General features: G+C 55.6%; 3 protein-coding genes across 20 annotated transcripts in view; 1 reads left to right on the plus strand and 2 right to left on the minus strand.

Moving 5' to 3' along the window:
- ANKHD1 (ankyrin repeat and KH domain containing 1) overlaps positions 1 to 12,168 on the plus strand; it is a 104,153-nt gene extending 91,985 nt beyond the window's left edge. For 7 of the 18 annotated variants that reach the window (XM_065690486.1, XM_065690491.1, XM_065690490.1 and 4 more), the window contains 7 exons: positions 4,279 to 4,473; positions 5,560 to 5,814; positions 7,045 to 7,220; positions 8,035 to 8,199; positions 8,802 to 8,848; positions 11,733 to 11,906; positions 12,081 to 12,168. In XM_065690486.1, coding sequence (XP_065546558.1) covers positions 4,279 to 4,473; positions 5,560 to 5,814; positions 7,045 to 7,220; positions 8,035 to 8,199; positions 8,802 to 8,848; positions 11,733 to 11,886 — 992 coding nt within the window. In that variant the 3' untranslated portion in view covers positions 11,887 to 11,906; positions 12,081 to 12,168. Of the gene's footprint in view, positions 1 to 4,278; positions 4,474 to 5,559; positions 5,815 to 7,044; positions 7,221 to 8,034; positions 8,200 to 8,801; positions 9,304 to 11,732; positions 11,907 to 12,080 lie in introns of those variants that run through there. The other 11 variants (XM_065690495.1, XM_065690502.1, XM_065690496.1 and 8 more) reach the window with 9 other exon arrangements.
- Positions 12,169 to 12,898: 730 nt separating this feature from the next.
- On the minus strand, positions 12,899 to 14,622 carry SRA1 (steroid receptor RNA activator 1). The gene is made up of 5 exons (XM_065690506.1): positions 14,519 to 14,622; positions 14,057 to 14,182; positions 13,577 to 13,791; positions 13,393 to 13,501; positions 12,899 to 13,305 (listed from the first exon to the last, which is right to left on the minus strand). The coding sequence occupies exons 1-5, from the start codon at positions 14,541 to 14,543 to the stop codon at positions 13,118 to 13,120; spliced, it is 663 nt and encodes a 220-aa protein (XP_065546578.1). The 5' UTR covers positions 14,544 to 14,622; the 3' UTR covers positions 12,899 to 13,117.
- A 33-nt stretch (positions 14,623 to 14,655) lies between these two features.
- On the minus strand, positions 14,656 to 19,455 carry APBB3 (amyloid beta precursor protein binding family B member 3). Its single transcript, XM_065690507.1, has 13 exons — positions 19,339 to 19,455; positions 18,219 to 18,409; positions 17,767 to 17,843; positions 17,485 to 17,539; positions 17,223 to 17,363; positions 16,729 to 16,856; positions 16,608 to 16,613; positions 16,401 to 16,515; positions 16,228 to 16,315; positions 15,999 to 16,082; positions 15,751 to 15,866; positions 15,419 to 15,601; positions 14,656 to 14,939 (listed from the first exon to the last, which is right to left on the minus strand). Exons 1-13 carry the CDS (start codon positions 19,385 to 19,387, stop codon positions 14,724 to 14,726), a joined length of 1,449 nt encoding a protein of 482 aa, XP_065546579.1. The 5' UTR covers positions 19,388 to 19,455; the 3' UTR covers positions 14,656 to 14,723.
- Positions 19,456 to 20,821: the final 1,366 nt, after the last annotated feature.

Here is a 20,821-nt window from a genome sequence, read left to right on the forward strand (position 1 = left end):
TTGATTGTCCACTGTAAGACACAGGAGTTGTTCTGCCTGTTTGTATTGCTCAGAGTAGCATTGATTATAGCTTTTGGGTTGCAGTAGAGCACAGGATTTGGTGATGCCAAACATGAACCAGTGGGCCCAGGACTCTTGGCAGGCTCCAGCTGCTAGAGTGACTGCATGCAGTGGTTCAGTGTTTGATCTGAGACTCCAGCCTGATCCAGTTGAGGGTAAACTCTCTGTACTTTCAGTCTCTACCACTGTAGGATTTTAATAAGCTCATGTTGTGCTGTCGGAAATTGGTGTGCTACTGCATGGTGTGTTTTATTACAAAGTCCCTGTCTGTTTGCTGTTAAGTACAGCAGGTGAAGCTTATCTGCATTTATTTGAAATGGATTAGGAACAGTCAGTGAGCTTGCCTACTCTTGCTGTGCTCTGCCTAAATGATTTTTATCATCTTAGTATTCAAACTATGCTGCAGGCAACTGACTCTACCCATTTGACTGGGAAGAACCCTTAAGGAATCTAGTCTGTGCCCCCCTCTTCTCGCCTTCATTCTTGCCATAATGGCTTTATGATGCCTTGGCGTTGTCATTACCCCTGCAGTGTTTGGCACTCCTGTGCCACATCCTGCCCAGCACAGTAGCAGAACCAGATGTAGCTACAGCTGTGGGAGATAAAATAACTGGACCTTGTTCCTCAGGCTGCTAATAAAAGAATTGCCAGACCCTCCTCAGCAGACCCCAGACACACTTTATGTTGGCTCAGCTTTTTCCCTGCAGTGCTCTATACTGGGAATTGGCTGTTGTTTGGATAACCCCTGGGGAAGGATGCTTATGGCAAGTGGGATCTGCTGACTTCTTTTTTTTTCTCATGGTCACATCTTGCATATACAGAGACAGCTGTTCCCTTATGCTAAAGTCATCCCAGTTTGTCCCTGGGAAAAATGTATTGGTCCTTGCTATATCCTTAAATGACTGTACCTATTTAAAAGGTAGCCTGAATCTGTTTCTTGCCCAAGTTAGGAAGGTTAGGTAGATACCCAAGGAGAGCTCACAATTTACCTGGAGGACATAAGGGTGAAGTTGCTCTCAACTGAAGCTGGAATTTGATCAGGATATTGCAAGTGAAGAAAAAACGGCTAATAGGTGGATGTGCTGATAAGTAGTGCCTGATAGGAGGTGACTGGTCAGTCAGCTCCTCAGCTGATTGATTTGGTGTCATTCTACTTGATTTGGTGTCATTCTACTTGATTTGGTGTCATTCTACTTAATATACTGCTTTTGATCACTTTCACTTCAGAATCTAAATGGCTTGTGGCTCAGGAGGAGAGGTGTTGGGGGAGCATAGGGAGAGGGGCTGTCTGGGAGGTGTGATAGTGAGGAAAGGAGAGGGGATGATAGGCTCTCCTCTGCCTTCCATTGGAGTATAAGTGTGGTTCTGTGGCCTGCCCGCCCATCTCATTCACTGGCTCCTCCCAGGGGGACAGAACAATCAGCTCAGCCTCCACTGTGGGTTGAACTGGGGACTACCTTGGCTGTTCCCATAGGGTTCAGGGCAGGTTTCATGAGACTTGGAGAAAGGGGGAAGAGGGTTGGTCACTGCTGGCTTATACTTTGGCCAATAGCAATATGCTGGGCAAGGGGCTGTCTGTGCCTTGCCTGGCAATTCAGTACACTGGTGTGTAAGGAGAGGGACTGGTAATGGGCGTCAGTACACCCATCCTCTGGTCTCAGCTGTGACTACGCCTGATGGAGCAGAGGTTTGTCTTTTGTGCTTGTCTTGAGCAGTGGGCTGTGGCAAATATTTTACACGAATCCACATCTCCTGGTGATCACCTCTGAGCTGATTTGGTGGAGATTTAATAGAATTTGATTGTGCACTAAGCCAGTTTTTTCTTAACAAGTTGTCCCCTCAGGATGATGGAGTTTGGGTGCTTGGCTTTTCCTGTTTGTGGGTAAGCTCAGTTGCAGTGTGAGTTTTCTCTGATTCACTGATTCATTTGAGGCACGGACTCAAATGCAGATCTCACTGGCTGTGAATCTGTTCTGGAAATGGCCTTCTGTATCACTCATGTCTTTAGATCTCTTGTCCAAGCAGTTTGCAGATTGAGGTCAGACATTATAAGAAGGGGTTTGAGACCTTGTTCACATGGCATTGAAATGTATCACAGGTTTGAAATATGCCAGCTTATTAGGAAGCAGCACACGAGTATGAAGTTGCGTGAAATATATGAGGTCCTTGTTCTACATGGAGTGACAAGTATCACAGTGGTTGCTCTGAAGGTGGAGGCAGGCCTGGCAGTAACCAGTATCTGCAGAAGTGCCTGGAGGCTTTGGCAAACTGAATTTTGACCAGAGTTTGTGTGAGATTGATACACTGGTCTTGAACGCTCAGTTACAATTTCAGAGCATGATGAAGAATTTGAACTGATGTCCCAAGTAAGTACAGAATATGGTATTACAGAAGGTTTTGGTATTAAAAACCTGATTTTGAGGGTAAGTACACAAATAGGAAGCTCACTACTGAAATCGGGATTCTATAAGTCATTGTTCATAGAAACCATTTTTAATATTGGGCAAAGGTTTTTTTATCCACCTTTATAAAAGGCAAGATGATGATAAAAACTGTTCTTCACAAACTGAAAGCTGCTGAATTGAACTTGTTGGTCTCTGGCTGTCACTTCCTTCAACCTGTATAAAATACACAGCAGTGCTGAAATGGTCTTGGCTGTATAATCATTGCACTGGGAAAGCTGAGCGTCCTTCAGAAGATGCAGCTGGGCATCTCCCTCCTGCAGAAGAGCTATTTTTGTCATAATCTCTGCCTTGTTCTCCATTAGGAAACCAGCAGTGCCAGTGGGCAGTAGCAGCTCTGTTACCCTTCGGCATGGGGCAGACTCAGGATCTGCAGTGGTTTGTCAGCCAGCTGGAGATTTGGGGTTGATGTGTGGTGGAGTTGGGCACCACTGAGGCCTTTTGGACTACCTTATGTTTTGTGGATGGGGGTTTAGCAAGAGCATCCCAAGGGTAGCTCCATGGTCTGTGCACAGGGAGAGCCCTCAGCTGGATGTGCATGCACAGGAAGGAGCAGCATCCTTATAGCCATGGAGTCTTGCACTTTGTGCTGTGATAAACCCTGAAAGATTATCCTCCCATGCTCAGGTTCCCTCATCTCAGCACCCCATTTTGGTGGTGGTAGTAACTGATTTCTCTTTGTCTATAATGGAGACAATCTCTTTTTAGGGCTAGTGAGAAAAATGCCTCCATCAAATCCAGAGAGTAATTTCTGTCAGTGTGAGCAGGCTGGATCTGGCACTTCTGGAAGCAGTACATAGGTTGATGTGCTGGAAAATACTGGGTGGAAAAAGACCTGGCTTTCAGGAGGATGCCCAGGCGATGGAAGGTGCACTTCTGGTGTATGACTATAGACATTTCCTGTCACCACTGCTGTTTGCAGACTGCTGCGGTGGAAGTCGGTACAACCTTCAACCTTGCTTTGCAGCAGCATAGGCTGGTCCTGGTTGTGGTCATTTTGAAATGTTCAAATGGTTTTGAAACTAGTCTTGTTTAATAGGCCCTTGAAACTAAACCCAAAACTCAGGTGAACATATGACTATGCCCAATTCTGCTTTCAGGTAATAAGGTGTGATAAGAGCTATTTACAGTATTTTGGGAAAAGTACTTAAAAGCTTTGGCTTATTAAAAACCTGTAATTCCCCCTTGCTAATCATTTTTGTGGGACTTTGAACTTTCTCTCCATCTCTCCCTTCCTCTTACTCATCCCTGTAGAAAGCAGCACCCCCACCTGCTGTGCTGTGCATCATCAGCCCTGTTTCTCTGGACACAGCATGTCCTGGCCAATCTATATGTGAATGTACCTATAGGATGGCAAAAACCATACTGCAGCAAGCTACTTCCTTTGGTGCTGGATTCCTGTGGGACCTCACAGAGCCCTGTATCCCTGTTTGACTTGCGTGGCTTTTTTGTAAGCAAAGATCCTTGCCACTCCCAGCTTTCCTCCTTTGCCCTCCCTGCTTAAGATAATTTCCTTTCAGTGACCAAAGGGATGGCTGGTTTGTTCAAGCTTCAGGCCAAACCAGAGAGCATACACAAATGCCTTCTGTTGGTTTATAGAAGGGAGAATCGTGCACTTGTAAAATGAACTTACCACGTGCAGATACCCCCGAAGGTGATGAGATGCTTTAATTATATTTGGAGCACTAGCTCTCTTCTGGTGCTTTGGAGCAAGTTCCCAAAGAGAGATATTTAATCAAATTTATGTTTATTTCAGGCTTACCCTCTCTAGATCCATCCAACAGCTCTACAACTTCTTCTTCAGGTCCTTTGACAGGCTTTTCAGCAAACATACAAGGAGCACGGGTTTACCTTCAAGGGCCAGCGCCTGTTGGGACTCCCAGCTTTAACAGACAGCATTTTTCACCACATCCTTGGACAAGCGCAACAAATTCATGTAGGAACTTCATGGGTCTGTCTTAGTTAACTATAAATTCATAGCTATTGTCTCTAGTAGATTTGTAACTTGAGGGGAGGTTATCCACTGATGCACAAAATGCTTTCCAATTGCTTTTAGCAGCTGTGAGGATGGTGTGCGAATCCCAAGCTGTGCTATTTTGTGTGTTTTCCCATGTCAAACACCACTAGTTCTGGTAGCATTGCTAAAGGCATGTTTGGGCAAAATAATGTGTCACTAGGCTCAGAGAGGAGAGGGCGTGAGGCTGTGGGGGAGTGGAGGTGGTTATACCAAGCTAAAGATTCCCCTCTGAATAGTATGAATGTAATGTTAGGTGAAAATGTCACATTTGCTATGGTTTGAAGTTATACTTGCCTGGTTTCCCCCTCCCCCCCCCCCCCCCTTTTTTTTTTTAAATTGGGGTTCTGGAATGATTTTGTTACTTAATATGCTCCAAAATCTTTAAGCATCATCCAGGGTAACAGTGGGTTTCTCTGCTAATGGGAAGAACATGGAAGTAGCTTTACAGAAAATATGGGTCTTTGATTCTGAATCTGAGGTGAAGAGGCTTTTCATGTCACTGCATGCAACTTCATTGTCACTCTGAGTTTAAGAACCAAAACATAAATGAGTGCTCAAAGGAAGTTGGATTTCCCAAGAAGAGTCAGTGACGCTTCTGCAGGTGGTGGGACTTGGGCTCTGACGTTACACATGTGGCTTTGGGAAGCTGTCTAATTTCTCTTCTGCTGGAAGTGATGGATACCAAAACTACACTGGTTAGATACTCATGGTATTTTGGCTGATGTTTTCACCTCTTCCTGAAACTCTTCCATGTTTCTTATTCTTTCTTGTAATTAATTTAGATGTACTGCTATGTCATGAGAATATCACATAATTCTGATGGCCGAAAGCATTTGTGTTAGAATGTTGATTTTAGAGTAAAAATAAACTCTAAGCAGAATTGCTGTGCAAGACCTGAAGAATGCTTGCCAAAGAAAGCCTTTAATGATTTGCTTTGAGATAGTACTGGGGGGATAGAGCGGGTAGCATTTATGCTTGTGCGCTTTGTGTGTGATTAAGCAAGAGAAATGTTCTTTTCAGCAGGTGAATCTCCTATTCCATCAGTTTCCTCAGGATCATCTTCGCCCCTTTCAGCTGCTTCTGCACCTTCTAACTTGGGCCAGCCGAAAACGGGTAACGCCAACCAAGACCGAAAGGTTCCCCCGCCCATTGGGACAGAAAGGCTGGCTAGGATTCGACAGGGAGGATCTGTCACCCCAACACCCTTGGGAACCAACTTCACAGCTCCCGTTGGTCACAGTGGCATTTGGTCCTTTGGAGTTAACAGTGTATCTGGTACGTCTGTTGTACAGCCTGGGGCAGCCTAAAGAAGCTTGTGTGGCCTTTTGGAAGTACTGGGTTTGAAATGAAAGTTGGGGAGGAGGAGAAAAGTTCCACAGTAATCAGCTTCCATGTAGGATATCCTGAAGGGAAAAATGGTGTCAGTGTGTATCAGTGAAAGCACTGTGGTTTTCTCTCCTACGTGGGTGGTTTTCACCCAACCCAGATTGTCTATAAGTTTATACTTCTAAACCTGGAGAGCAGCTCAGAAACTTCATAGAAACTTGAGTCTATTGAAAGACACAGAAGTTAAAAATCAAATTACTTTTATTTGTTAAGGGGGTTCATTTCCAAATCTGACCCTTGAACTAAAGGAATAACTACCTCTGTCCAAGTTTCTAGCTTGCTTTCCATTAACATTTTAAAGTATTAGTTGTGGTGCAGCTAATGCATCCAGAAACACAGAATCATAAAATCCTAGAATAGTTTGGGTTGGAAGGGACCTTAAAGCTCATTCAGTTCCAATCCCATGCCACAGGCAAAGGTATCTTCCATTAGACCAGGTAGCTCAAGTTGTGGATGCTCAACTTTGCCTTGATCTCTTCATGATTCTTGAATAGAATGGGGTCACTTCTGGTCCAGGCAGCTCCAGTTTCAAAAGAATGACTTTGAAACATCAGGAGTTTTACATTCAGCTTCCTGATAGTTTGAGGTTCTTGTGGAAAGGGGGAGCTACTGCTGGTAGCCCCCATTATCTCCACACTTGTCTGAAGGATGAGGATCAGTGTCCATGCAGACACCATGTGCCTGTCCAGGCTTCTCTGGCCTCACCAGTCTCTCTTCTGTCCCTGTGTTTGCCCCTGTTCTATGTGTAACTTTTCTTCTGTGTTCCTGTGGTACCTGAGAGGTTGTGCGAGCTGGAGGGAAGAGAAAGTGTGTGTGTGTGCCTAGCCAGCCTTATGTAGTGTTGCCTGCTGCAGCTTCCCTGTGGAAGGCCTTGATGCTACAGATAAGACTTGTGTGTTTGCATTGCTTGTAATGGGTTATTAACCACAAATTGCAGGTATCTTCCTGCATTGCATGGGCTGTGAAAGTCTGCCCTTGCTCAGAGCAAAGCCCGAAGATACCTCTGTGACAGTGTTTTCAGAGAGCCTTTGGATATATGTAGGTGTGTGCAGCTACTGAATTCTGCTCCAGTGTCTTCAGTGAGTTGTAATCAGCCATTTTTAATCTCCTGTTTTCCAGAAGGCTTGTCAGGTTGGTCCCAGCCTGTCATGGGAAATCATCCAATGCATCAGCAGCTGTCGGACCCAGGCACGTTTTCTCAGCATCAGCCAATGGAGAGAGATGATTCTGGAATAGTGGCTCCCTCGAATATTTTCCACCAACCTATGCCAAATAGTTTCGTGGATTTTTCTAAAGTAAGTTTCAGAGGGTGGGATTTAGCCTGTAAAACGACCAAGGACTTTCTCTGTTGTATCTTCTGTTCTACCTGTTCACGCTGTATGTGTATTCCTCTGCTACCCCTGTTCGCTGTGCCTCCTTTCATCCCAGTACCGACTGGAAAAAGTGCTCAAGCCTGGTGGTGCGCATCAACAGAACCAGAATTTGTACATCGCCGATGTAGCTTGAGGCAGACAGATGTAACCAGGCCTAGCCAGCTAGCTGAGCCACCGCTGGAGGAGTGTCCAGGCTGATGTGCTCAGCAGCAGACCTGCTCACAGCGCGTGTCAGAAGTAGCTGTAGCACACGCTCTTGGAATCTTCTAAATTGCAGCCCAGCAGTCATTGCAACACAGGAAGGAAATCTCATGATCACAAAAAGCTGCTTTGTAGCTTGCTTTTTCTGAACTGGAAGAATGTTTTAAATATCCACAAGTAATATATAGAAAACCTTCAGCTCAAAGCCTTGCATGCTGCAGAAGTGAGAGGAGGGAGCACTGTGATCACTGTACAGCTGCTGTGTCTGGCTTTATGGGGTGATGAGAAAGTGCTGTGCAGAGGCTGCTGCACGCTGGCAAGGTGTAATCAGAAAAATGGGTGAACCGACTTGAGCTTAAAGCTCTGGAGAGTTGTGAGTGTTCCATGCTCTGCGTGTTTCCTCGCAGAGCTGTGTGACTAGATGAACGTCACTTACAGAGTGAACTGCCTCGTTCGTCTTGGCAGATGTGGTGCCATGATCATCCTTCACAACCACTGCTGCTTTCACTGATGGTGCTTCCTCTTGTCCCCTCAGGGCCTACCCATCTCCATGTACGGCGGCACTCTGATCCCCTCGCACCCGCAGCTGGCGGATGGCCCGGGAGGGCCCCTCTTTAATGGGCTCCATACTCCAGATCCTGCCTGGAATCCCATGATCAAAGTTGTCCAGAACTCGACAGAATGTACTGATGCTCAGCAGGTAGTGTGGCTGCCTTCTTCCACCTTTGCTTACCTGGGGCTTTCTACAGTGTTGTGTTTTGGTTTGATTTTCTTCACTTTGGATGGGTGACGAGTTTTGTTCAGTTCTTTGATGCTAGAAGAATGTACTGATGCTCAGCAGGTAGTGTGGCTGCCTTCTTCCATCTTTGCTTACCTGGGGCTTTTTGCAGTGTTATGTTTTGGTTTGATTTTCTTCACTTTGGATAGGTGATGAGTTCTGTTCGGTTCTTTGATGCTAGAAGTGAAAATGTTTGCATGACTTCTCCCTACACTGTGTGTGTGTTTCTAAAAAAATATATGGTGCTATCCCTACCTACCAAACCTTTCAGGTGAAATAAGCAGCATTTCAAGACTGCTCAGCCAGTTAACAGACTGTATTGTAAGTGAGAGGGTTTATATCCATACTCGGTATCTTTCAGGTTGTCAAACTTTGGCCAGAGCTGAAGAGGGCTGTCAGCTGCTGGACAGTCTGGTTATATTCGAGGGGGAAGCCTTCAGCTTGCCCTCTAGTGGTTAAACACTCTGTTAAAGGAACCTTTATTTGTTTTCATAATAGCCTTGTCTTTTTATTTCTTGCTGTAGATTTGGCCTGGCACCTGGGCACCTCACATTGGAAACATGCATCTCAAGTACGTCAACTGATTTAAGGGGGTCTGTCCTTTTTTAGCGTTGTTTGGGAATCTTTATGATCTTGGAAGAACCCTGGGGATTTTTTTAATGTGCCTAACTAAACAATTTTCTGTGGGCTGGAACAATGGAAACTTAATGGCCCATTGTATAGCAACCAAGTGATTTACCTGTACAAACTAATTCTGTTCTCTGCTTAGTTTAGCCATTTTGAACTTAAAAATCAGACAAAACTAGTGCTTTTGGCTAAACACTACTGAACGCTTCTTGTATGCAGCAGAGAACTAGCTGATGATGTGATTTCAACCTATTAGGGTGGTAAATACATGTATAATTGTTTACAGACTTAAAAGGAAAAGCTGAGTAAATTTCATGTCGTATAGTGGCTCTACTTTATGTAGCCTGTATTAATGTGAACTATCTACCTGAATATTCAATAAAAGGCAAACAGTATTTAGAGGTTGTGTGTGAGAATTTTGGAAGAGGCTGGATGGTGTTGTCTTTGGTAGCTGCTGCCATGCACAGTGATGCATTTCTCTAGGGGTCCCAGAATTAGCGCGTGGATGCAGTCAGGGTTTGGGGGGGATTTGATCCAGTCGTCAGCTATACAATGTCTGCTGAGTCCTTCCCTCTGCCAGTTGGTAGCCTTGTATTTTTGGTCATTGAATGTGGTTGTGCACTTTTTTTTAATGCCTTTCTGGATTAGTTCTGCTGCTGTTAGCACTCTTTTTGCAGGTGTGTTGCCTGAGATACGGGGTTTTGTTCAGGGGTTGGAAATAAAGGCTGAGTTGACAACTTGGCAACTGATGCCATCTCATTTTGCAGGAAGTAAATAGGCAGCTCATAAGTCAATGCAGGGCTTAACCTCACTTGATGTGACCAGCTGCCTAGAAGCAGGTCTTGGGAAAGCTGAGACCACTTCCCACTAAGAGCAAAACATGATATATTCAATTCTAAGCTTTTTGTAACCCTTTGAATCTGGTAAGAGTTCTTCAAGTCCTTTTCATGAGGAGGATGGGGATTTTTGCATGCTGCTGAAGATGAACATTCATTTTCTACCCAGGCACAGAAGTTCTCCACTTCCTGCACTTGGACTCTGCTTATTTCTGCTTCTGCTCAGTGGTGGTGCAGTAACTACACTGCGCAGTTGGTCCATTCCTCAAGCAGCTACTGCAGTGCATGTAGTGTTCAATCTGATGGACCACTTTCAGTGGCCTCTCAGACCAGACGGAGACTTCTCCACCTTCTTTCACCTTCTCCAGACAACTCCTTACATGCAGCAGCAGAGTTTTCCCCAGAAAAAGGATGAGGAAAGGAGTACTGAAATCCCAAAATGCACAAGCAGCATCCATGCACTGCAGGCAGATAAACCTCTGAGGTGCTGCTGGATGATATGCTCGGATATTTTTCCTAGTATTTGAGGAAGAGATGCAAAAACCATGGGACTGCTGCTGCCCTTCAGTAGTGCAGACGCCAAAGGAGAAGTACTAAGTGTGTTGAAACAGGTGTAGTGCAAGAGGTGCCTGTGCTTGGAGTGAATTGCAGGGAAGGGGCCATAGGCCCACGCCTCTTGCATCCCCTGTGTAGCACCACCATCTCCTCCTGTCCCATCCTGGTGAATCACCATCCTCTATCAGGGGGCTACAGCTCCATGCCAGTGGCACTGTGTACTCCACCACACCAGGGGTGAGACCCAGCATGGAGATGGGGTTGTCCTTTCAATGGAATGGTGGCCTTAACTGCCCCAGCTCTGCCTCACTGAGGCAGCTCCTTCTTGAGCCAGGTCCCTTCCTGGGCTCTCCACCTCAGACCTTGGTGCTTGGGTGCATGGGCACCAGTGCTGGGCACTAAGGTCAGGCAGGCCCATGGGGTGGTGGCTGCCCTGGCAGCCCAGAGCTGAAGTGGAAAAGGGAACCCAGAGCTTTGTAGGAAGATACTGCTGAAAGTTGGGCCCGTCACTGTCTTGTGGTGCTGCTGGCGCAGTGGATGCAGCGCTGGTCCCTCAAGGCTGGAGCTGGGGCAGGCGCAGGGGCTCCCACAGAATGTCTGCTGCAAGCCCTGGGGGAAGGTGCTGGCTGGCAGGGCTCCCTCCAGGGCTACCGTAGGCCTGTGCCCTGCCAAACCTGCTGGGTCAGCAGTTGAGTAGATCCTGTTCTTTGCCATGTGTCCTGTTCGGTAGTGTGTGCCCAGCCCTGAGCTGGGCCTGTTTCTTTGGGGCCCCAGGTCCTGGCTTCATCGTGTGCCTCCACAAGCTTACCTGGGCTGGGAGCCAGGCTGGGTTAATGTGGGTTGTGCAGCCTGCATTTGTTGTGCTGGGACAGGCCTGTCCCGTGCAGCAACTCTGGGCTCATGGCTGAAGCCTGGCAGGGAACTGACACTCGGTTGCAGGGTCATCAGGGACAGGGGAACAAGACAGCAGTCACAGCGCACGGCCTGGCACAACCTTGGTGCGCTGCACACTGTGCACCCAGCAGGGTGGAGGACATGTCCCCTCTAACCCCATGCATTGCCTTTGTGCAGGGCACAGCAGGGCGGCTAAACTAATGGGAACACGTCCCCATGGTGCCAACGAGAGGCACCCAGCCTTTGCTCTCTGGTAGCTGCAGAAGCCATCCCAAGGTGGCAAGCCACCCCAAGGCAAGGCCAGCCCTGGGGCACTTGGACCAAGCCTGATGCCCACCCCAGCACAGAGGTGGCTGGGCTGTCAGTACCAGGGGGTGGGAGTTGCTGCTGGGCAGGGTGGGTGTCACAGTCTGCCGTGTGGAACCCCCATGGTGTCCCCAGGCCATGGCCAAGCGCGGGGTCTCACCCCCTGCTCCCAGCTCTGGCTGCAGTACTGGGGGTGGCCGGGGCTGGCAGAGCCTGACAGCCCCCTGCTTTTGGCAGGTACCCGCATCATCTACGACCACAAGTTCCTGCTGGAGTGCAAGAGTTCACCCGTGGCCAGGACCCCTCCCTGCTGCCTGCCCCAGACCCCCGGTGCCACATCCCTGGCCCAGTCCAGCCTCGTCAAGCCGGAGGAGCTCAAGGAGCGGAATGAGAGTGAAGAAGCCGTGCCAGGTGCGCAGCTCAGCACAGCCTGTGCCTGCCTCGGGACACAGTGGGGCTCCCATGAGGCCTAGGCCCAAGGGGAGGTGCAGGCTTAGCCCCGGTTCCAGCTCCTGCTGCTTTCTGCCAGCACTTTCTTCCCAAAGCACCCCCATCCTAACCCTCTCCCTCTGTGTGCCCTTGCAGATCAAGACCACTTTGAGATGGACATCTGAGTTTCCAGCTCCCCGTCTCCAGGCCATGGCTGGGCCTGTTCCTGGGCCTCGTGGAGGTGCTGGCACCGTGACCAGCTGGCTGCAGCACTCTCTGATGCTGGGGATGGATGTGTGACACTTCAGGCTCTAGCACAACTGGCTGGTGCAATTGCCTAGGAGCTCATGCTTGATCAATAAACACCATGAAACCCCTGTGCTGACCCAGTGCCTGTCTGTGTTGGGGCTGTTTGTGTGCTCAGAGCCCTGGGAAGGGGAGCTGAAGAGGAGGTGAACAGCACCAGGTCCTGCAGGCCAGGGGTAGTGAGCACTGGGCCCCAAGGACTGCTCCCAGGCTCAAGGTGCCACATGCACAGGCTGCGTCCTGTCCAGGGTGCGTGTCACCACCCTGGGCTTATTTGACCTGGGGGGCAGCATTAGCACTGTAATGTTTATCCCTGGGAGGCAATCCATGTTTCTCGGGTCCCAGACTTGAGACAGGAGCCCAGATGGGAGCATGGGCTGCAGGTGCAGGCTCGTCCCCAGCCAGCTGACAGGCCTGTGGGTACTGTTGCCTTCTACAGAAGAGTTGGGCCATGTGTCTGCTGCTGTGGGTCCCCGCACACTGCCAAAGGCAAGTCCAGAGGGGTTGCCAGTGCACGAGGGGAATGCATCACTGCCCCCTTGCCTGGGGGTGCTGCCAGGAGCATTCATTCCCTTCATGTCTTGTGGGCTGTGAGCACCCTGCCACGACCATGGATTCACCCAGCAATCCCACCTCCTGCTGCTCGGGGGAGAGAACCAGGACCTGTCTGGTGCCAGAACCCCGGGGGCAGATTAGTGCCATTTATTAAACATAATATACTGAATCGTCACTAAAATGTTGCAATGATTAAAATCCCCTTGTCCTGGGCAAGGAGTGGGAGGCAGGGGAGGTGCCCAGATCCCCTTGGGCAGCTGCGGCCCCTCTGCTGCTGTGGCGCTGAGCGCGGGCTGCCCTGCTCCTCGCAGTCCGCAGCCCCGGCCCTGTCCTCAGGGCTCCTCCTGGCCAGGCTGAGCCGCAGCGCTTCCGTCCGTGTCGCCATCCACTGCGGGCAGGCTCCTGCTCTCGGCGATCAGGCGCTTTACCCCCACCAGCCACTGGCTCACCTCGTTCACGTGGTCCACCATGAGCGACCGGTGGATCTCATCAGCCGCATCCCAGTGCTGCTGCTGGAGCTCTGCCGGGAAAGGGGAACCCATCAGCGGTGCGGGCTCAGCCTCCTGCCTGGCGGACGGCCCGGGTGCAGCCCCTCCTTGCCCCTCACCTTGCACCAGGAGGCTCATCCTCTTCCTCACCGGGGCTGACAACTTCCCCTGCGCCCACGCGTCCTCCAGCACCGCCAGGCGCCGGCCGATGTCGTCGCACACTTGTTTCTGAAGGCAAAGATGAGCTGGGTGAGGCCGTGCCCCCGTGCGGCGCGGGTCAGAGGTGGCAGGAGGCAGTCTCACCTGCACGGTGGGGCGGCAGGCGGCCAGGGCCGCCCTCAGCGGGGCCAGCACGGTGTCTGCGGGCAAGCTGCGCTCCTCGGGGCCTGCTGCTGCGCTCGGCTTCCCAGCCTCTGCCCGGGGGGCGCTGGTGGGGCCCAGGGGGGGCGGGCCCAGTGCTCGAGGGGGTGATGCTGCTGCAGGGGCCGCGGGGGCACCGGCTGGGTCTGGAGGAGCCCCTGCAAGACGAGGCACTGGTGGAGGCCCAGGCGCCCGGACCCGTGCCCCTGACACCCTGTCCCACTTGCCACCCCCTGCAATCAGCCCCGGCAGCACACGGGGATCCCGGCCCCCCTGCCCATGCTGCCCCTCACAGCACAGGGCATTGCCGCGCCTGCACCGCCCGGCCTGAGGGACAGCAGAGGCAAAGGACACCGAGGGAGGAGGGGGTGCCTGGCGGGGCAGGGCTCACCGGGCGCGCTGCGGGGGGTCGCTGGTGCTGACCTGGGGGTGCCCCCGCGGGCGGTGGGGGGGCTCGGCGGGTGAGGGGGGCTCGCCTGGGCCCCGCAGCCTGCGCCTGCAGCCCGTACGAGAACTGGGGGGGGTCGTTCCAGCCACGCTCCTGGTTCCCTGCGGCAGCAAAGGGCACGGTGAGACCCGGCGGGGAGCCGAGGGGACAGCCGAACACGGGGTGCTCCAGGACGGGGCTGCCCCTCCCCGGACACCGCCCTCCGGGGCTCCCCACACCCGACACGGACCCACTGCCCCCTCCCCCGACTCGCCACCGGGACAAGGCACCTCGGGGCCCCCCGCCAGCAGCATCGGGACACGGCCCCGCTCCGGACCGAGACCCGCAGGGATGACTCAGGACCGCGACCGCAGAGGGACCCCGATCCCGACCCGGGAGCCGAACCCCCGGTCCCGGCCCCCCGCTCCGGAAGCGCAGCGCGTCCCGCGCCCCCTCACCCGGCTTCACGTAGAGCTCCGCCATGCCGCCACGTCACGCCCGGCCCTGCCCCTTCCTCCCGGCGGCGCGGGGCGGGGCAGGAAGGGGCAGGGCCCCGCTGCGGTGGCGCGGGTAGGGCCGGGGACCGGGAGCGGGGCCGGGGCGGCGGGGCCGGGGCTGGAGACGGGGCTGGGGCGCTCGGCCCCGGCCCCCGGCCCCGGCCCGCTAAGGGGTGTGCAGCAGGGCCCGCCTCAGGCGGAAGACTTCCAGGAAGGAGAAGAGCCCCCGCTTGCGGACACCGGCCCCCGCCGCCCCGCCGCTGCCCCCGCTCGCCTTGGCTGCCCCGCTGGCCGCGTCCCCCGAGGCCGCCGGGGCTCCCCCGGCCGCGGCCCTCGCTTTTGCTCCCGGGGCAGCAGCCACCAGGCACTTCTGGTACTGCACCTGCAGGACAGAGGGACACCGGGTGACGGGAGCACGGCACCGGAGGGGCTGCTTGCTCCACGGGGTCGGACACGGCACGGCATGACCATGGCGTGGGGCACAACGCGGTGTGGCTGTGGGGTCGTCACATGCAACGTGATGTGGTTATGGGCTGGGACCCAACGTGGCATCGCCGTGGGGTCCTATGCAACACACCGTGGCCATGGAGCCACACGCAGTGTGGCCTCACCACGGGAGGGGACGCAGCGTGATGGTGTGACCATGGGGGTCAGACCCGCCATGGTGTGGCCATGGGGTGGGGCACAAGCAGCATCCACGCTGGGACGCAACCCAACCAGACATGGCTGTGCGTTGGACACGGCACCGTGGGGTCTGTTCCCTCCGGCCCCTGCTGCCCTCCCCTGTCCCCAGCCCTCGCCTCCTGCAGCTCCCAGTGGGATGGGAAGCTGGGGGACAGAGCACCCCCGCCTCCAGCTCACCATGCAGGCTGCCTGCACCGCCTCCGAGATGCTGCCAGCGTTGGGCTCGCACCAGAAGGCTGTGCACTGGAAGCGTCGCCCCGTGTCCACGATGAGCGCGAAGGTGTGGGCGTCGTGGCCCACCCCCAGGAAGGTCACGTACCGGACCTGGCACTCCCAGATGTGCGCCGCGTCCTCGTCCTCCTGTGGGGACCCTGTGGGACCATCCACCCCTGGCCACCCCCAGGCAGCCCTGCAGCCCCACAGCTCCCCTCTGCCGGCAGGCCGGGCTCCCCATGGGGGTTGCCTGTCCCACCCCAGAGACAGCAGGGTCCCCACGTCCCCCTCCCCACCTGTGCAGGGTGCACCCTCATGGCTGTGTCGGACACGTGGATGAGGGATGGCATCCAGTGCTCTCGCCCGGGGCCCCTCGTCAGCTTCTCGATGGCCTCATTCAACACATCCATCCCTAGGGAGCAGGAGACCCCATCCCACCAGTCCTGCCCCAGCTGGAGGCCCCACAGGCAGGGACATGCCTTGCTGTCCCATGGCGGGGGGGTCTCAGGTGTCCCCTGGTTGTGGCGGGGCCAGCGGCTCTTACCCATGGCCCTGGGCACGGGCAGGCTGCCGATGTACAGCGCCTCGTAGGTCTGTATGGATTGCCTCACTGCTTCCAAGATATCCACTGCCAGGACAGGAGAGATGGCAGGGGGGGGCAGGACCCTCCTGTCACCCGCTGTCCGCAAGGACACTGGAGACATGGCCTTGCAGGCCGAAGGGCTCTGGCCACTGGGCATCCCAGTACCCAAGGGCAGGCTGCGGGGTGGTACCTTGCAGCGGCAGGTCCTCGGTGGAGATGGGCCTCAGCATGGTGGCCCGGGGCAGCCCGCTGCTCGCTACAGCTCGCTCAGCCACGATCTGCAAGAGATGAGGGTCCCGGTGCCTCCTCCCACCCCCAAGCCCCCTGGCCATGCCCACACCAGCCGGGACCCCTGCATCCCACCTTGGAGCACATTTCATGCAGGGCCTTGGCAATGCCCTTAGCAGGCACATTGCAGTGGAAGACATGACACTTGAGGACGCAGGTGTCCTTGTCACTGGCCACGAAGGCAAAGTCTCTGCAAGGCCATGAGCAAGATGGTGAGACCCTGGCAGAGGCATCATGCATCCCCTGCCCCGTGCCTTGCGCCCACCCCCATGCACCCCTTACCTGTCCCTGCAGCCACAGGAGCAGTTGGGGAGGGACAAGAGGGGACAGGTTAGTGCAGGGATGCTTCCCCTGCCCCAGGCAGAGCCACCCGCAGCCTCCGGCTCTGCCCTGGCCCCCAGACCTGCCGTTGTTGCACCCAACGCCCCAGACGCGGATGTTGAGGATGGGCTGGCGGTGGATGAGGCTGCGGTCGAGCGGGTCCACCAGGCTCATGGTGTCCTTCTTCAGGATCATCACCAGGTCCTGGCCCTGCGGGCGGTCAGTGGCTCCCTCAGCCTGGCAGATGGCCTGGGCAGCCCCAGCACCCAGCCCAGTAGCAGGGACACCCCTGTCCCTCCAGTCTACTCAGCCCCAAGTGTGGGGCCAGCGCTGCCCACCCCACGGCTCTCCCCAGATACTATTCCCATGTGTAGGGACAGCCCGCCCAGGCACCCCTGGCACCACCTCCGAGGGACAGACCTGTCAGCCCCCCACACGTGGGACCGCCAGATGACGGCCTGTGTGGGGAGAGTTGATCTGCCACTAGCACTGGTCCTGCATCCCACCTCTCTCCCCCCTCCCAGCATGGAACCCGCTGGTGGGACTCTGCCTGGCAGCACCGTCCCATGCTCTCACCTCACCCTGGCTCTCGACAGAGCCCTGGCCCTTGCTGTTGGAGAGCTGCTGGATGCAGTTGTTGACAGCGATGCTGCTTTTGCCGGGTGCCAGGTCCTCCTCGGGGATCTCCACCCAGCCCAGCGAGCGCACGGCAAAGCACTGGCAGAGACACACGGGCCTTCAGACACCCCCACAGCCTTGTCACGCCGGCGGGGTCACCCCTGCCCCTGCCACCTGCTGCCTGGCCCCTCCTCTGCCTGCCCCAGCCTGCGTGCGGTACCTTGGAGCCGGGCTCTGCGCTCTGGAAGTCATCTCCATGCCAGGGCAGCGAAGACCTGCAGAGGGACGGGGCAGTGAGGGGATGGCTCCCACTCGGCAGCACAGGCTCGGGGCGTGCAGGGAAGGGCTGGTATGGCTGGCACCAGCAGATCCCCATGCTGCCAGCTGGGACACTTCCCATGGAGGGGACCACCAGCGTGGTCTTGCCAGCTGCAACATGTGGGGCTGCTCTGGTGGCATCACCAGGGCCAGGAGCCCAGCAGTGGTCAAGGGTCAGCCTTACCTCCGGGACAGCGAGGCCATGGGGCTGGGAATGGGCCTGTCCTTTGACGAGTGCTTTGCCGTGGGGGCATGGTAGTCCTGGGAGAGAAGAGCGAAAAGGTGAGGGCAGCAAGAGAGGCTGTTGGGAGGCACCAGGTAGGAGCCCTTCCTCCCTTTGCACCTCAGCCTGTGGGCATCCCGTTCAGCTGGGATTAGGCCAATATGGGGCCTGCTGGAGGATTTCAAGGGGCTTAACCCTGGCCAGGAGTGGGCTGAGCAGAGCCTTGGGGTGACAAGGACAGGCCTGCTCCAAGGAGAGGCTGGACTAGCCATGCCCAGCTAGTCCAGAGGTCTGTCTGCCCCAGAGCCCTGGCTAGATGAAGAGGGCCAGCCCTCGATGTGGGGGCCCTTCAACAGGCTTCTGCTAGGGTGTGGGATCCAAGAGCAGGCCTCAGTCCCCCCCACATCCCCTACCATTCCCTGGGCTGTCTCCTCTCCATCAGCCTCCGGGCGCCCTGCGGGGCCAGCGGTGCGTGCGGGGTGCTGCCACTGTGTCGTGCCGGTCGGCACATGCCAGTAGTAGGTGCCCAGAGAGTCACAGATTTTCCTCCAGCCTGGGGGGAGGTCGGGGTCTGTCTCCAGGCTCTGGTCACTCCAGAGGTTGTCTGTGCAGAGGGAGAACATGAGGAGAGGTGGGGGAAGAGGAGGTTCTCCAGCTGCAGGGTGCCCTGAGAAGTGAGCAGCTTCACCCAGCAGCAAAAGGGTCCTGGGGTGCGTGCATGGCCTGGGATAGAAGCGTGGCAAGGAAGGTTTGGCATGGCGCTAGGGGGGCTGCAGGAGTGGTGGACCCCAAGCAAGGGATGAGTGCAGGCAGCAGCCTCATTGGTGCCCCAGGGGATGGGTGGCCAGCAGAGGCACAGAGTGTACAGCCAGCCTGCTCCTGCCAGGGCAGGCACGCTGCAGGGCTGCCAGCCCCGTGCTCCCCCTGCCAGCATGCAACACCAGCCCTCTGCCAACACCCCGGGGTGCCCGAGACCGGCTTCTTCCCGTTCGGGCTGGGGAGAGGGGCTGGGGACAGACCGCTGGGGTCTAGAGGAGGAAAGCACCCTTGGAGGGTCGGCAAGCAGGACACGTAGGGTCACCCCCTCCCCAGAGCACCCCCGGGCCTGGAGAGGTCACTCGATGAGCCCGTGGTGCAGCGCGGCAGCGAGCTGTGCCCTGGGCACGCAGCCCCGCATCCGCAGACCTCAGCGCACCCGCGGGGGTGCCGGGGCCGAGCGATGTGCGGGCCCCCCGCCTCGCTTCACGGGATGGGGGGGCCCCCGCGACCTTGGGAGGGCCGGGGAGAGCGGCCCCAGCACAGGCCGCCGCGGCCCGTTTAGCACCGCGGACAGCGGCGGGCGCAGCCCCGCATCCCGCACCCCGGCTCCGCGCCGCTCCCCGGCTCCGCACGGCTCCGCACCGCACCGCACCGCGACGTGCGCACCCCGGAGCCCGCACCCCGGAGCCCGCACCCCGGCTCCGCACCGCACCCCGGAGCCTGCACCCCGGCCCCGCAGCGCCCGCCCGCAGCCCAGCCCCGGAGCGCGCTGACCGTCGCAGTTGACGAGGACGATGGCCAGCATGTAGTCCTTGCCCAGCATGGCCCCGGCGCGGCCCCCCCGGCCCCGCCGCCTGCCCAGGCCCGGACCCAGCGGCGGCTGCGGCGGGAGGGGCGGGTCCGGGGCGGGGCTGCCCGGGCGCGCAGGGAGCGGGGCGGGGGGGGCCGGACCAGGGCTGGGGCCTTCGGGGGTTTCGGTGCAGAAAATGGGGCACGGGGGTGGGGAGCGGCGCGGGGCAGGGAAGGGCTCGCTGCAGCAGCCGGCCCAGGGCAGCCCCTCGTGCCCTTCAGCGCGTTCCCTTCCCCGCCGCACACCCTTAGGTTTCCTCCCTTCCCCTCCCTTTCCCCACAGATCACCTTTATCCATGCTTACTCCATGTTGATTCTCTTCCATGCGGGCTCGGGTCCTCTCATTTCGTTGTGGTTCAACCTCCTTCGGTCGATGCTGGAGACACCTAGATGTGCATGATGGTCATCTTCCCCTCCTCACGAGAGGCCGAAGCTTTGCATCTCTAGCATTTTCCATGCTACCCTAAGCTAACGATCCTGCTTGATGCCGAGTGCCCGGGGTCAGGAGTTCTAGAGACATTTGTTGTATGTTTCAATACCCCCACGGAGTCTCTGCTGCTTACTGCTGGGGACAAAGTCGTCCTGAGCTACAGGTGCCATAATCCAAGCTGGTTTGCTATCTGTGGTATGTCCAGACACTCCATTGTAGCCTGTTAAGCTTTTTGCCTTAAGAGCCAGAAGCCAGTATAGTCCTGGATGTAGACTGTGCCCTTAAGAGCCCCCCATGCCACCTCAAACTGCCCTGCTTCTTTCCATGCACAGCTGTCCACAAAGTTTGCAATGTTTGGAAGTGCCAATGAATTTTCCATGGCTGTTCCCTTGCTTTCAGCAAGGCATTGCCTCTTTGCTTGGCCTCATTCATGTGCTCCATGGGCTAACATGCCCCAGTTTTGTGAGGTACTTTGTCATCCTACCTGCATTTTAACCTTGAGCACATCTGCTGGCCTAAGAAAAGAACCAGCTGCTGAACTCAACTTTGCAGTCACCCACAGTCGTTCCTGCATCCTCCGCTGGCATCTGATTTTTTGGCTACAAACTATTCTGCATCAATCCGCTTTGTCTCAGGGACATGTTTTGCCTACCCCTAACCCAGCTCCCAGGAGGGACATTACACAGGCCATCATCCCACCTGACCCTCGAGGCAGAACGGTGGGCCCTGGTTGAGAGCAAAGGCTGCAGCTTCTGGGGAGGGTCTGCACCATGTACCCCAGCCGTGGACAGTGCCTCTACCGAGACAGAGCAGTGCAGGGAGGGGCTGAAGGCAGACCTGGGGCTGCAGGACGTGCCCAGACCTTCTCCTGGGGCAGGGACAGGCAGCAGATCTGCCTGCAGGCCACGTACCCAGGGGCAGGACCTGCTGCAGCGAGTGCTGAGCTGCAGGAGGTGGTGCAAGTTGCGGACCATCAGG

This window comes from Lathamus discolor, chromosome 10 (genome assembly GCF_037157495.1).
Source record: "Lathamus discolor isolate bLatDis1 chromosome 10, bLatDis1.hap1, whole genome shotgun sequence".
Taxonomy (NCBI): Eukaryota; Metazoa; Chordata; class Aves; order Psittaciformes; family Psittacidae; genus Lathamus; species Lathamus discolor.